The sequence below is a fragment of the Pecten maximus genome, chromosome 9 (genome assembly GCF_902652985.1).
Source record: "Pecten maximus chromosome 9, xPecMax1.1, whole genome shotgun sequence".
NCBI lineage: Eukaryota > Metazoa > Mollusca > Bivalvia > Pectinida > Pectinidae > Pecten > Pecten maximus.
Genome location: NC_047023.1, coordinates 22,566,020 through 22,578,752, shown reverse-complemented (window position 1 = coordinate 22,578,752; position 12,733 = coordinate 22,566,020). Strand labels below are relative to the sequence as shown.

The window sequence follows — 12,733 nt, the reverse complement described above, 5'->3', positions numbered from 1 at the left end:
ATAATGGATTGAATGCAAATCAGCATCAAAGCGTGCCGTGTCCTCCATGTGCTTACCATGTAGTGTACAGTCATTGGTTCGGAATGACAGGGTCACGGTATTATCTTAAGAGAGGACACAAATGGTGCTGAGAGGTTCAAAATATATGTAGTGATCCATCAGTATCCAAATTCGTTAAACCCGCAAGACTCCTTGGTTAGCTGTCATTCTACCAAAAATATCCGAACTACATTACATTACTAACAACGATTACACAGTTTTGTTAGTAAAGTTATTTCAATATACAAACATATATATATATATATAACTTAGCAACACAAATGACAAAGGAAGACAACTTTTTGACTCGTGCCCTGACCGGGTCAAACATCACTGCGCCAGATACAATGTATCATATACACTATGTGTTGGTGATCCGAAGATATAGATTTGAATTTCCTGTCGTAGTTGTACCGAGATATATATATATAATATATATATCTATTAATAAAACCAACTTAGAACGATGCAACTAGTCGCATGATGCAATTACATCATTGACAAAACTAAGTAAATATAATGATAACAATTTATTATACTTATTTAAAACAGTATATATATGCCAGGGGGCCGCGGTGACCGAGTGGTTAAAGTGTCCCGACGCTTTATCACTAGCCCTCCACCTCCAAAAACCAGGCACGTCCTTAAATGACCCTGGCTGCTGATGGGACGTTAAAAAACAACAAACAAACAAAAAATACGTATGCCATTTCCAGGAGAAACAAAATATAACATTCGTATCTCTTAATATGTCTACCAGGTCATGGAATATAGAATGAATATACAGGTGAGTCAACATATAAGGGAAAAAATGGGAGTCAAAGTCATACAATAGCAAGAAGCGTGTGTTCCAGAAATTTGAGTGTTTCCTCAACAACCTTAGCGATGTTTGTCACCTATAGCTGTAATTCATCAATAACACCCCCCCCCCCCCCCCCCCTCCCCCCTTCTCTACTTCAACAACTGGTAGAGATAGTAAGAGTCATATTATTGTTTCTCCTGAAAAACCTGAACGATTACTTCTGATAATACCTTTCTTATAATCAGTTCTTGTGGGCGATGTAGCACCTTTAAATCATGATTTTAAAAACTTCCATGTCAAAATATTAAGATGACGGTGCAACTTAATTACTTTAAAGCGGAGGTGTCCAACGTCCTGCAGATGTTGTTTGGTAGATATCTCGGTAGTGTAATCCTAGGCGGATTCCGGGGTATTCTAATAGAGCCCCATATAGACGATAGGTAATAACACTTCATTCTTTCTGTGACATCCTTCAGGTGTCACCCCACTAACGCCAACACCAGGGATTCAGTAAATAGTAGATTTCATTTGTTGACTATGTTTCGGATGGCTATGCCAAACGTCATCAGGTCCCATTCTGATGACACTTGACCCAGCCATCGGAATACTTTATAGATGTATGTATAGTTAAATCATACTTAACATTTAAACATCATCAATACAATGTTTATGAGCTTACGGTATGTAGGTCTGAGCACGTCTGATTAGAAAACTTGACTATGATGTTCAATTTCTGAAATGTTGGATTCACAGTTTCTGAAAGTTTCCTAACTAAAGATGATCGTCTTGTTAAATGATGCAGACCATTCTTGTAGTATTCCAGTATCCCCTTTACTTGTACTGTTTACAGAACTTCAACAGTAATCCGGTACATAATGTATATCTGATATTGAATATGATAAGGCACTTATCACGAACGTATTTAAGATATTCACATGTATTAAATAAAATATTATCCAATGGTCTTGGTAAAGGCTATGTAGGAATTATATAAATGTAGAATGAGACACCGATTTTAAAGATTGCAATTCAACGCCATACCAAAGGAAAGTCCCGGTGTTCTATTCCATTGAACAGGGAAACGTATCACATATAATTGGTGTTAATATGGAGACTTACAAAATCAGAGAGCTTTTCCTAATCTCCTTCATAGTTAAGGTTCCGTCTTGTTCCATTTTGAATATTTCTATATTTAGAGAAGTATGTTGTCTTAATTAACAAATGACAGTTAAAATACTTTTAATAACATGTTTGATACTTTTTGCAGGGTAATTAATGGGGTAATTAAAGTACAAGCATAAAGACGAAAATAAATTAATTAACAAATGATGTTAATGTATCTATTTTCGACATTACGCTTGCACTTAAATTTTAATATCGGCTGTTGACGTCAATACAGGGTTTTAAAAGTGACAAGATTTAATTTGACACTCTATTATACCATGATAGACCGACGCATTGGGCAATGAAAACGAGGAAGTGAGTGTGTTTTGTTATCCAAATTATAATTCCTCGTATAATCTGCTGAAAAGGAAAAAAAAATGAGCGTCCGTTAAATAATTTAAAATACACTTACAAAACACTATTAGTACTATCTCATGAAATCATACATTTTATTAGCATTACTAGAACATTACTAGGAGGTAGAGTGTTGATGGTGTTCTATTTTAGTAAACCATATGATAACACTCTAGGCCTAATTAGAGCTGCCTTCATGGAAATAAACAACTTTATACACAATCTAATTACCGGAGTTACATGACTTGGTTTCACATAAATCATAATTAATGATTTTGTTGGCTGCGTCATTAGAATAATGATGATGGTGTAAAATATGTCTGCTTTGTTTGACGGGAGAAATCATGTGGCGCCCGATATTCTTAATTTTCACATGGCATCATCTCGATTTATTTCGGATGTGAATTCCGGATGTTTTTTTTTCTTTTTTTGTTAATTATTATCTGAAGAGGCTAGAGTTCAGACTCAGACGTATAATGAGCCGTCTGACTCTGATTTCCAATACCTTCTGAGTTGACAAATACGCTAATGTAAACCAGAAAATAGAATTAACTATGACATACTTTCGAATTATAATAGGATACATTTCATATGAGTAAACGTTTTAACTACTGCATTAAACCAATCGGCCAGTTAATAAGAGGAAAGGTATTTTATCATTATAGTTTACATAGCAATACTTTTTAAGTCTTTCTGACTTTAAACGAAACAAGAGAGATAACTGTTACTGAATTGTAGTTAACACATCCAAACTACCGATACATAAAGGATTGTTTGAGAGATACTCAGGTTCATGAAACATTTCTTTCTCGTTTCGAATCAGGTTTTCATGTTATGTTAATGTTTAAATGCCTCTCAGGGTTTTTTTTTACCTTCTTTTAATTCATCTCAGTTTTTGTTGTTTTTTTTTACCTTCTTTTAATTCATCTGTTTTTGTTGTTTATATTGTTGTTTAATGCCTCTCAGATATTGATGTTTACCTTGTTGCTTTGGTGCTTCTTAGTTTTTGTTGTTTACCTTGTTTTTAATGCATCTCAGTTTTTGTTGTTTTCCTTGTTTTAATGTATCTCAGTTTTTGTTGTTTACCTATCATTTTTAATATTTCTACGATATATTGTTGTTTACTGCCTCTCAGATATTGATGTTTACTTTGTTGTTTTGGTGCTTCTCAGTTTTTGTTGTTTACCTGTCATTTTTAAAATTTCTAAGAATTCGCTGTTTATCTTGTCTATCAGATTTTGTATTTTACATGGTTTTTCTAATATCCGTGCTGTTTTGTTGTTTACATTGTTTTAATACCTCTGATTTTTATGTTTACCTTGTTTCTTCGGTGCTTCTCTGATTTTGTTTTTTATCTTGTTTTAATACCTCTCATTTTTTGTTGTTTACTTAGTTTGAATGCATCTCAGTTTTTATTGTTTCCCTGATTTTTTAATGCCTCTCATGTTTTGTTGTTTATTTTGTTGTTTTAATGCCTCTCGAGTTTAATGTTAATCTTGTTTTGATGCATCTTTGATTTTGTTGTTTAAATTGGGTAAATGCAACTCATATTGTGTTGTATACTTTGTTGCTTTAATATATCTCTGGTTTTGTTGTTTACTTTGTTATCTTAATACCCCCAGGTTTTGTTGTTTATTTTTTGAATGCTTCCCAGTTTTTCTTGTTATTATGTTTCATGTCCTCATTTGTGTCCCTTGTATTTGTATCAATTATTTTTGCGATTGTATTAAAGGGGCATTACTTCGTTCGAACATCAGAAACATGCACAATTTCTTTTGATGAAATATATATCCGAACGATGATTAAATAAGTGTTTGTGCCTATAGATAATGAATCAACGCCGAAATGTACAGGAAAAAGACGTATCGCATACAAATACTGTATGTCTTTGCGATAATTAGTTAAACTTTGGGGCGACTTCAGAATTTTCAGGACTTAATACTCAAAGAACTTTGGTTTATCTTCAGAGTAAAACTGCCGTTTTAATGTAAAGATTATAACTTTTATTTTACCACTTGGAAAAAATACATATTTTCCAGTAAATTTAATTTTGACGGCCTTAACCTCTTTCAAAAGAAGGAATGCACATTTAATAAAAAAAAAAAGTACTATATTACTGAAATATATAGCCAAGAAAAACAAAACAACAAAATGTATGTTAAAAAGCTAATGCTCACTTTACGTATTTATTTAGTAGGTCCTGAAGACTCCTCACGCTGATATTTGACCCACAGGAAACGATCGCTACCTTCTGCCCTTTAAACCTAGCCGCATTGAACATATACGCTCCAAGGGATACGCCGGCCGACCCCTCAACAATCTGAAATAGGAATTATGTCAATCAGGGACAAGAATGTATTATAGATATTTGGGAACGTTTAGAAATAAAATCTGGCAATTCTGATTGTGTATTTCATTCCAATGGAGGTTATTGTATCTTTATATAAAAGCATAGCATAGTTCGTTACATATTGATGTTTATAATAGACATTATCTTACAGTCTGTGTTAGAGGTTAGAGGTCACATCTCTCATAAATTCATCATCGTGTTTTCACAAGTCACTGTTTCGGCGAATAACTTCTAGGTTGGGGGGTAAACCATCAATATAATGTTTCAAAGACGCTATATATGTAGTTTGCTATTTCGGATTCGTCACTATATGTATACTTTGATTTAAGATTAGTCACCGTTTGAAAAGTTAGCTACTTCAAATTGTCACTGTTTGCAGAGATAGCTGTTTCAGATTTGTCACTGTTTGTGGAGTTAGCTATTTCAGATTTGTCACTGTTTATGAAGTTAGTTATTTCAAATTTGTCACTGTTTGTGGAGTTGGCTATTTCAGATTTGTCACCGTGTGTGGAGTTGGCTATTTCAGATTTGTCACCGTTTGTGGAGTTGGCTATTTCAGATTTGTATTTCTCTACTCATGTACTGTTATAACATACCTTGTGGTGGGTCTGTGCCATGAAGACAACCGCCTTTCCTATCTGTTCCTCTGTAACCAGCATCCATTCATCCACGTAATCACGGCAGATCTCGAACGTCACCTATGAATTGTCATTATTATCTTTTTAATGATTCTGTATGCATGAAGGTTCGGACAAACATTCGTATTCTCTTTCCGTTTTCAATATCGAACCAAAAACTGGCAATTTCCAAGCAACAAGTGAAAATATCATTTAGGAGCAAATAATTTAACTACTTGTAAACTTCTTACCGAATTTTCCTCTATGGAGCCTGCCGTTCCGTCCGACAAAGTATCAAAAGATTCTTCGTATATCAATTTCTTGGCTATCACGCTAGCGTGCATAACTTTGGATTTCTCTGGTGAGCAGCCAATTATCTGAAAAGGTGGTAAAATAAACAACAAAAAGTATTTATCGAACGAAGCGTAGTTCACAGAGAGTGTAAGGACTGCAATACTTTTAAGATAATGTTTCTATTTAGAGTTTAGATGGACACTCAAAATGGTAGTCATCTTTAATGAGAACCGTCCAGTCATCATACATTTAAATGTATCGGGGAAATTGAAAAGGCTAACCTCTTACTAAAAGGTTTCAAACTACTGGAAATTGTATATGTTTGAAACAAAGTAATAAATCCAGTTAGTTATTTGCTTCTTTGGTTTTACATGATCAAATGCACGTTTTTAAAACATGTATTGGATATCTAACGGTATTTATTGTTCATAACCATCAGGAAAGATAATTGTTGGTGTCTCAAAATTTATTCCCGATTTCCCCAACCCTAGTTTTCTTACCATTCTTAAATACTAACAGAAACGGTAATACGAAAATAGAATGTAGAGATGATTGCATTTTGTTTAACTAAAATGATATGATTCTTTTTCGGCGTATTGTGATTGGGACAGATTGCTTCTTGCTTATCAGATGACTAGATGTGCATTCCCCGATATAAAGACCTCCCTGTCGCCCTTTCTAGAATTCATCTATCTTCTCTACGTTACCTTGATAGAAGGCTTCACTTGTTTGGCATATCTCGCTATTCCACCTATTAAACCACCTCCTCCGACCGACACTAATATAGCATCAACTTCCGGTAGTTGTTCTAAAATCTCAACGCTGTACAAAAGTGAAGAATAATGAATTCGTGAGGATTGCAGATATATCGCAGCTTTTAGGTATTGACAAAAATGAACAGAGGATACGTCATTCGAACGAATACCTTATAACATCATAACATGTTAATGAACACGGCAATACTCAAAATGATCAATAAACAAAGTTATAACAACTGTATTAATGATTATTTCCATATGTTTTTAACAATATATATACTGTGTATATATAGGAAGCAGGCCAGTTAAGTAGGTTTATATATTTTGCTAAGGCACGCGTTGTGGTAAATATTTAACAGTTTCGTGTGATATTTGTAAAGGTATCAGTAGAAAGGCTTCAATATTTCGGGGTTGAGATAAAGAAATAACACATTTATGAATACCGAAACACCCCTTTACTGCTTTAAAAATAGTTGTTTCGCCTGTTGATATAAACATAAAATCATCTTGTTAATCTTGCTCTGAATACATTTAAGTACGTCATAGTATTTTGAATAAATCAAGATAATGAATTAAAAGTCTTTTAGTTGTCGTTCTTTTCAATTCATATGTGCATTCTATATGAAGTGATGGCGGTCTTGAATTTAATTTGCATGCAGGTGTCGTCGATGAAGTAGGTGCTTAACTTTCCGAAACACCTGGTCGTATTCCCAAATTTACTTTTCAACGACCATCATGTAATCCTGCCGTTTGATTTCTATTTTGCCATCGTGTTATCGATTTTAAATTCGTTACAATTTAGTGTACATATCAGTATTTTCATTTTGTACACACAGGCCGAGTTAAGTAATAACTTGGTATGGATAGTTTTGTTAGTGGATACAAAAGAAAATAGATTTCAACACCCATCAGAGTGTACATGTGAAAGTAATTCAATGGATTATTTACGCCCAACCATTATAGTGTGCTGTCCAACACGAAACGTCCACGTCCGTGTTATTACCTGATTGTTCCCTGTCCAGCAATAATATCGTAATCATTGTAGGGGGAAATGTACTCCACGCCAGAGAGCTGAATAATGAATAAAACAAACAGTTCATAAATATCCGTCTCAGGTTAGGTGTCGGGTAGATCTGATAATTATTTTATTCGTGGTCATTAGCTTGACTTAAATTAACTGGAACTATGACACCAGTTCACTCAAAATTAGTATCTTCAAAACAAGGAAGATAAAAAAAAAAGGTTTAACAGAAAAATCAGTTTACATTGGCTGTCCTCCTCGCCTCCAATTCAGCATCCACACAGTCCTCCCCGTATAAAACGACGGTCGCACCTTGTTCCTCTAGAGAGTTCCTTTTGCCCGCGTCTACATGTTTTTGGCAGTATACTGTGAGTGGTATCCCTGTCCTTTTGCAAGCTGCCAACTGTAAACCAACAAGTAAATGGTTGTTACCCACATGCAATACTGCATGGCGCTTCATTTCACCATAATTTACTTATCAGGAAGACAACCAATAGTTTAGTTCCATGCGATACGTTTTTCGTGACGCTACATATTATTTCTTTGTTTTGTTTTTTTCTATTCGTTTTTCTTTCCATTTTTTGTTTGTTTGTTGTTTTTTTTTTTTTTTTTTTTTGTTTTTTTTTTTTGCAAAATAGACAGGTTTATCTCATAATCAATGGTTTTATTGAGCAGATTTGATTTCGCTTTTTCTTTTTCCTCATAAATATTAAGGTTGTGGTGATTTCAGCTGGGTACAATCCGAAGGGATGGAGAACTAGCTAAATTTTATTAACAGAAGTGTCCTTTTATTTTCTTATGATTATGAAATATCGTCTAAATGGGACAAACATAGTCAGAAAAACTTAAAATAGATTATCTCCAATTCAAAATAGATGTAAAGGAATAAAAAAGACATCAGACATTCCAAAATTTAAATCTTAGTTCCGAAACATTCATGATACCCTCTGTTGCGACAAAACTCCTACACAAAAAAATTTGTTACATTGTCATTTATTTATTTATTTTTTTTTTTTTTTTCATTTTAATGATATTATGAGTATGATGTAAATCTTAACTGCACGTGATATAATGTCATACTTACACAGCCGAGTCCATGGTTACCAGAAGACGCGGTTATAACGCCCTTCTCTTTAAACTCCGGACCCCTTTCAGCTAACATCAACATTTTATTGAAGGCCCCTCTCGCTTTGAATGACCCTGTTATTTGTTCGCTCTCTGAAAGTAGGAATGGTACATACAATCACAAGGACTTACATCACATTAATGCTAAGACATTAAACAGACTATAGTACTGGTTCTTAGTCTATCGTCGGTTGCAGGGTGATCTAGAAGGAAGGAATTGCATACAGTATGACATGCAAGTTGCTATATCCTAATTATACTTCGGGTGGGTTATGGTTTCTGTTCATTAGGAAAATCAGATACCATTGTGGCGGTTTTGTATCCCCACCTTGGACCAAAGTTCGATTCATATGGTTGATTTTATGAATATCAACTTGTATTGCAAGTTTATTTCAATTGTCGTTTAATAAATAAACGGCCAATTTCAATTCAATCTATGGTTTTAGTTGTTTGTCTTCTTTGGTCAACAAGCTTGTCATGTCCGAAGTCATGTATAATGGTGCATTATCTGCAGAGAAGAAGGTATATCGAGAGGGTATGATTTTTGCATGAAGAAAAATGTATTATTTTCTTGTAGAAATTTATCATAAAATCATGAATACCTCTTACTAATTACCAATTGAAATGTGATGAGTGGATAGTGGTTTGCGATCAGTGAGACGGGACAAGCAGAAAGCCGACACAGGGATGTTGTGGACACAACATGTGTAGGACGACAGGGAGTGGGTACGACAAGGGTACAGCCGTTGGTATACAAAACATCTGACAAAGCTTGGAAGAGAAATGATCAAAGCCTATACCAGGAAAATAAAGGAATAGGTCAGGAAAGCAAACGTGGTGGAAATGGGGCACAGGAAGCATGGGCTAGGTAGGAAACTACAGATAGACGACTGACATGGTCTGACATCTAATGACTACAACCTTATCGGTTATAGTTCTTACAGAGGCCAGTTTACGAACTGCTTCCATCGCAAACAAACATCTATAGATGGGGATTAACGTGGGGTGCGAATTACCAATTGTGTAACAAGCCAGGTGGAAAATAAAGACAGACGACTGACATTGTCCGACATCTCGCAACTAAACCTTGTCGTTTACAGTTCCTACTAAGGTCAGTGTGCATGATCTGCTGCCATCGCAAACAAACATCTATAGATTGGGATTGACGGAGGATGAAAACTACCAATTGTAGGACAAACCATGCACCCTAAGCCACATTCTGTCATTTTTCCAAGACGTCACCCATACCATTCTACGCCCGGATATCTTTGTCTGGTCATATCAAAGAAAGAAAATGGCCGTGGTGCTGTCAGTAGACTAGAAGGAACGGTTTGACGAGGCATTCCAAAGGACGAAAGATAAGTTTGAGAAACTAGCAAGTGAGGGCACACAGATGGAAGGTTTGGGGTTTTACCCTGTGGAGATAGGATGCCGGAAATTTCGAGCACAAATGAGCACAAATACGACAGGGAAATCGTCCGACTGGCTATAGCGGAGACAGGAACTGGAAGCCATCCACAGTCGGACTGTGATTTGGCTAATCACTGTCAACTCGCCGCTTTTAAAACATTCATGGTTAGGAGTCGAAATGCCCCGTGAGAGAAGTTCAGAGAACCTGGCAGTTGTATTTAGGTACAATGTTGTCAGTTATTGTCAAACTTGTATTTTTTTTAACATTGTTCAAATGATGTTGGTAAATCTGAAAAAGAAAACATTCTCTTGAAACCTTATAAAGGTACCTTACCTGATAAAATTAATTGACACTACACCAAAGAGAAGACATCGTGTCATAGTTTAAATGACACATCAATACCAGCCGTTCAAGGAGTAAAACTCTAGACAATCTTTAGTATAGTAATATATTGACAATGCAAAATGGAAAATAAAATAAAAAATCAAACATGCGAAAGTTGTCGGTGTTAAAATGATGATAACGACTTTCTCGTTTTATTTATCCCAGTAATGTACATCGCTGCGGTAATAATGCTCAATTTCATTAGTAAAACGACACTGTTTGGCGCTGATAACGAGGAAAACTTGACCTCATCAGTTACGTGACTTATATTTACCTAGTTTGATATAAACTTCACACCCATCAGCCAGTTTACTCAGACCGGGAGAGTACTCCAAGTGTGTCCTCCGTACGTACGGTTCTATCCGTTGTCGAGCCTGTAAGATTCGGGTCGGTAGATCTAGCGATACGGAAGCCTCCATTCTTGTAATTTAGAGTTGTTAAGACCACCGGACCAAATTTTAAAACTTAGTCCTGTTTCTAAAAATATATAGAAACAATTATGATGACACAGCCTAAAAATGTCGTTAGACCCCGGGCACCTCTGGTTTAGTACAGATAGCGGGGCTATTCTGTTTGATCGAACGATGTTAAGTAAATACTGATAATATCAGCGCACACATATTTAACACGTGTGTGTGTATACAGAACGGTTTATGTCACTATACATCACTCATATATAAATTATAACATACCGACCTTTGTTTACCTGATTGCGATTTACAATGAAGACACCATGCACGTGTTCGCTGGGTCTGCTTTTGTTGCCACGAGACGTTGTACGATAGGAAAAGGTAGTGGGGTACGTGTATATATATGGGTAATATGTAAAGGTCGACAAAACATACACAATATACTATCTGTTGATAACATTTATATGCCACCAGTTTATTTCGGCCGCTGACTTTTGTTGTGGCCCTATCCATAGATAAGGATACACGTTCTCGTGATCTTAGTGATGTGTAAAAAGCATATACAATACGTCAGCGGAATCAGGTCATTTATAAAACACCCCATGAGGTATCACACGGGCTAGAATTATCAATATGTCAGTGGTTATTACTTTCAATTCCCAATACTTGGGTCAAGTTCTGTATAATAAGAGATATCAATATAGACCAATACCTGGAAACGACTGGATTGTGTAGCTTCTATTTTCCTGTGGCATCAATATAAATATAGCCACCGACATCCATTTCATAACCCCTTTAAGAATTGAGAGATCAAGATGGATGGAGCACCTCAAAGGGGTGTTAGATAGAGAGGAGCCAGATTATCATGTAATGGACAATGATGAAGTCGAATTAGATTAAAAGATAGAGGATATTTTAGTTATCAAATCATCAATAGAAGAAGTGACGACAACCAATGAAAAGCTGACGGATGGAACGTCATCGGCAATACATCACGGCTGAGCTGAAGGCTGATGCATCTACAGTTTTCAGTGACCATATATATGAGCTGCTGCATATGGAAAGAAGAGAAAATCCCATGCAGTTGGAAGAAATGACTTATAATAGAGCTATTCAAGAATGCGAAGAATACAGCAATTCTAGAGGAATCACTCTGCTTTCAGTAATGGGAAAACTACTGGGGAGGATGATTATTGACCGGTTTAGAAGAAGACTCTGTAACAGGCTGTGGCAAGGGCTGGCTGGATATAGGAAAGGAATGTGCACAACATATCTTTATAGTCCGGAATATTATAGAGCAATTAAATAAGTAAATGATTAAGCAACATCATATCTAAACTTTCTAGACTTCAAAAAGGCTTTCGAGTTAGTCCATCATCAAAGCCTTTGGACAATCATGAGGAAGTATGGGATACTGGACAAACTTATAGACTTTCTGTGTGCTAAAAAAGTTCAGGGCGACGTAGGAGAGTTGTTCAACATCAAAACGGGAGTGATCTCCAGATTGATAATTTCAATTGATGTGGATTGGGTGATGAGGAAAGTAATTGGCAATGGTGAGAACGGCGTCAGATGATTCAAAATTGACAATCCAGACTTTGCAGATGACATATCCCAATTATCTTTAACAACAAATACGGAATAAAACAACAAGAATACATGAAGGGGCAAGATACCATCAAGAAAACAAAAGTGATGAAAATAAATGCAGTAAATCTATATCAAATCACATTAAGAGGACGAGACACAGAAAACGTTGAAGAATTTACATACTTAGGAATGACGGTGTGCAAAGACGATGGCGGTATGTAAAACTTCAGAACAGACTGTCAAAGCCAGAGGTGCATTTATAAAGCTGAAACGGGTGTGGAACTCAAATCGCACCAGGAGAAGAACAAAATTGAGATTTACAAAGCGTTAGCAATACTAGTCTAATTATACGGTTAATAGAGCTGGAATAAAGGTAACGAAAAGATGGTTCATGTTTTCCACAACAATCAAAAG

The 12,733-nt window shown here is 35.7% G+C and overlaps 1 protein-coding gene across 1 annotated transcript; it reads right to left on the bottom strand.

Moving 5' to 3' along the window:
- Positions 1-4,513: 4,513 nt before the first annotated feature.
- LOC117335246 (putative threonine dehydratase) lies at positions 4,514-10,895 on the bottom strand. The gene is made up of 8 exons (XM_033895248.1): positions 10,594-10,895; positions 8,484-8,617; positions 7,644-7,802; positions 7,382-7,449; positions 6,328-6,442; positions 5,578-5,703; positions 5,306-5,407; positions 4,514-4,679 (listed from the first exon to the last, which is right to left on the bottom strand). The coding sequence occupies exons 1-8, from the start codon at positions 10,736-10,738 to the stop codon at positions 4,533-4,535; spliced, it is 996 nt and encodes a 331-aa protein (XP_033751139.1). The 5' UTR covers positions 10,739-10,895; the 3' UTR covers positions 4,514-4,532.
- Between the last annotated feature and the right edge of the window lie 1,838 nt (positions 10,896-12,733).

Excerpts from the sequence above, each read along its gene's own strand:
- LOC117335246 (XM_033895248.1), bottom strand. The coding sequence starts at position 10,738 with ATGGAGGCTTCCGTATCGCTAGATCTACCGACCCGAATCTTACAGGCT. Across the intron at positions 5,704-6,327 it reads AAGTGAAGCCTTCTATCAAG|ATAATTGGCTGCTCACCAGA; the intron begins GTAACGTAGAGA and ends CCACCTTTTCAG. Across the intron at positions 5,408-5,577 it reads GCTCCATAGAGGAAAATTCG|GTGACGTTCGAGATCTGCCG; the intron begins GTAAGAAGTTTA and ends GACAATTCATAG.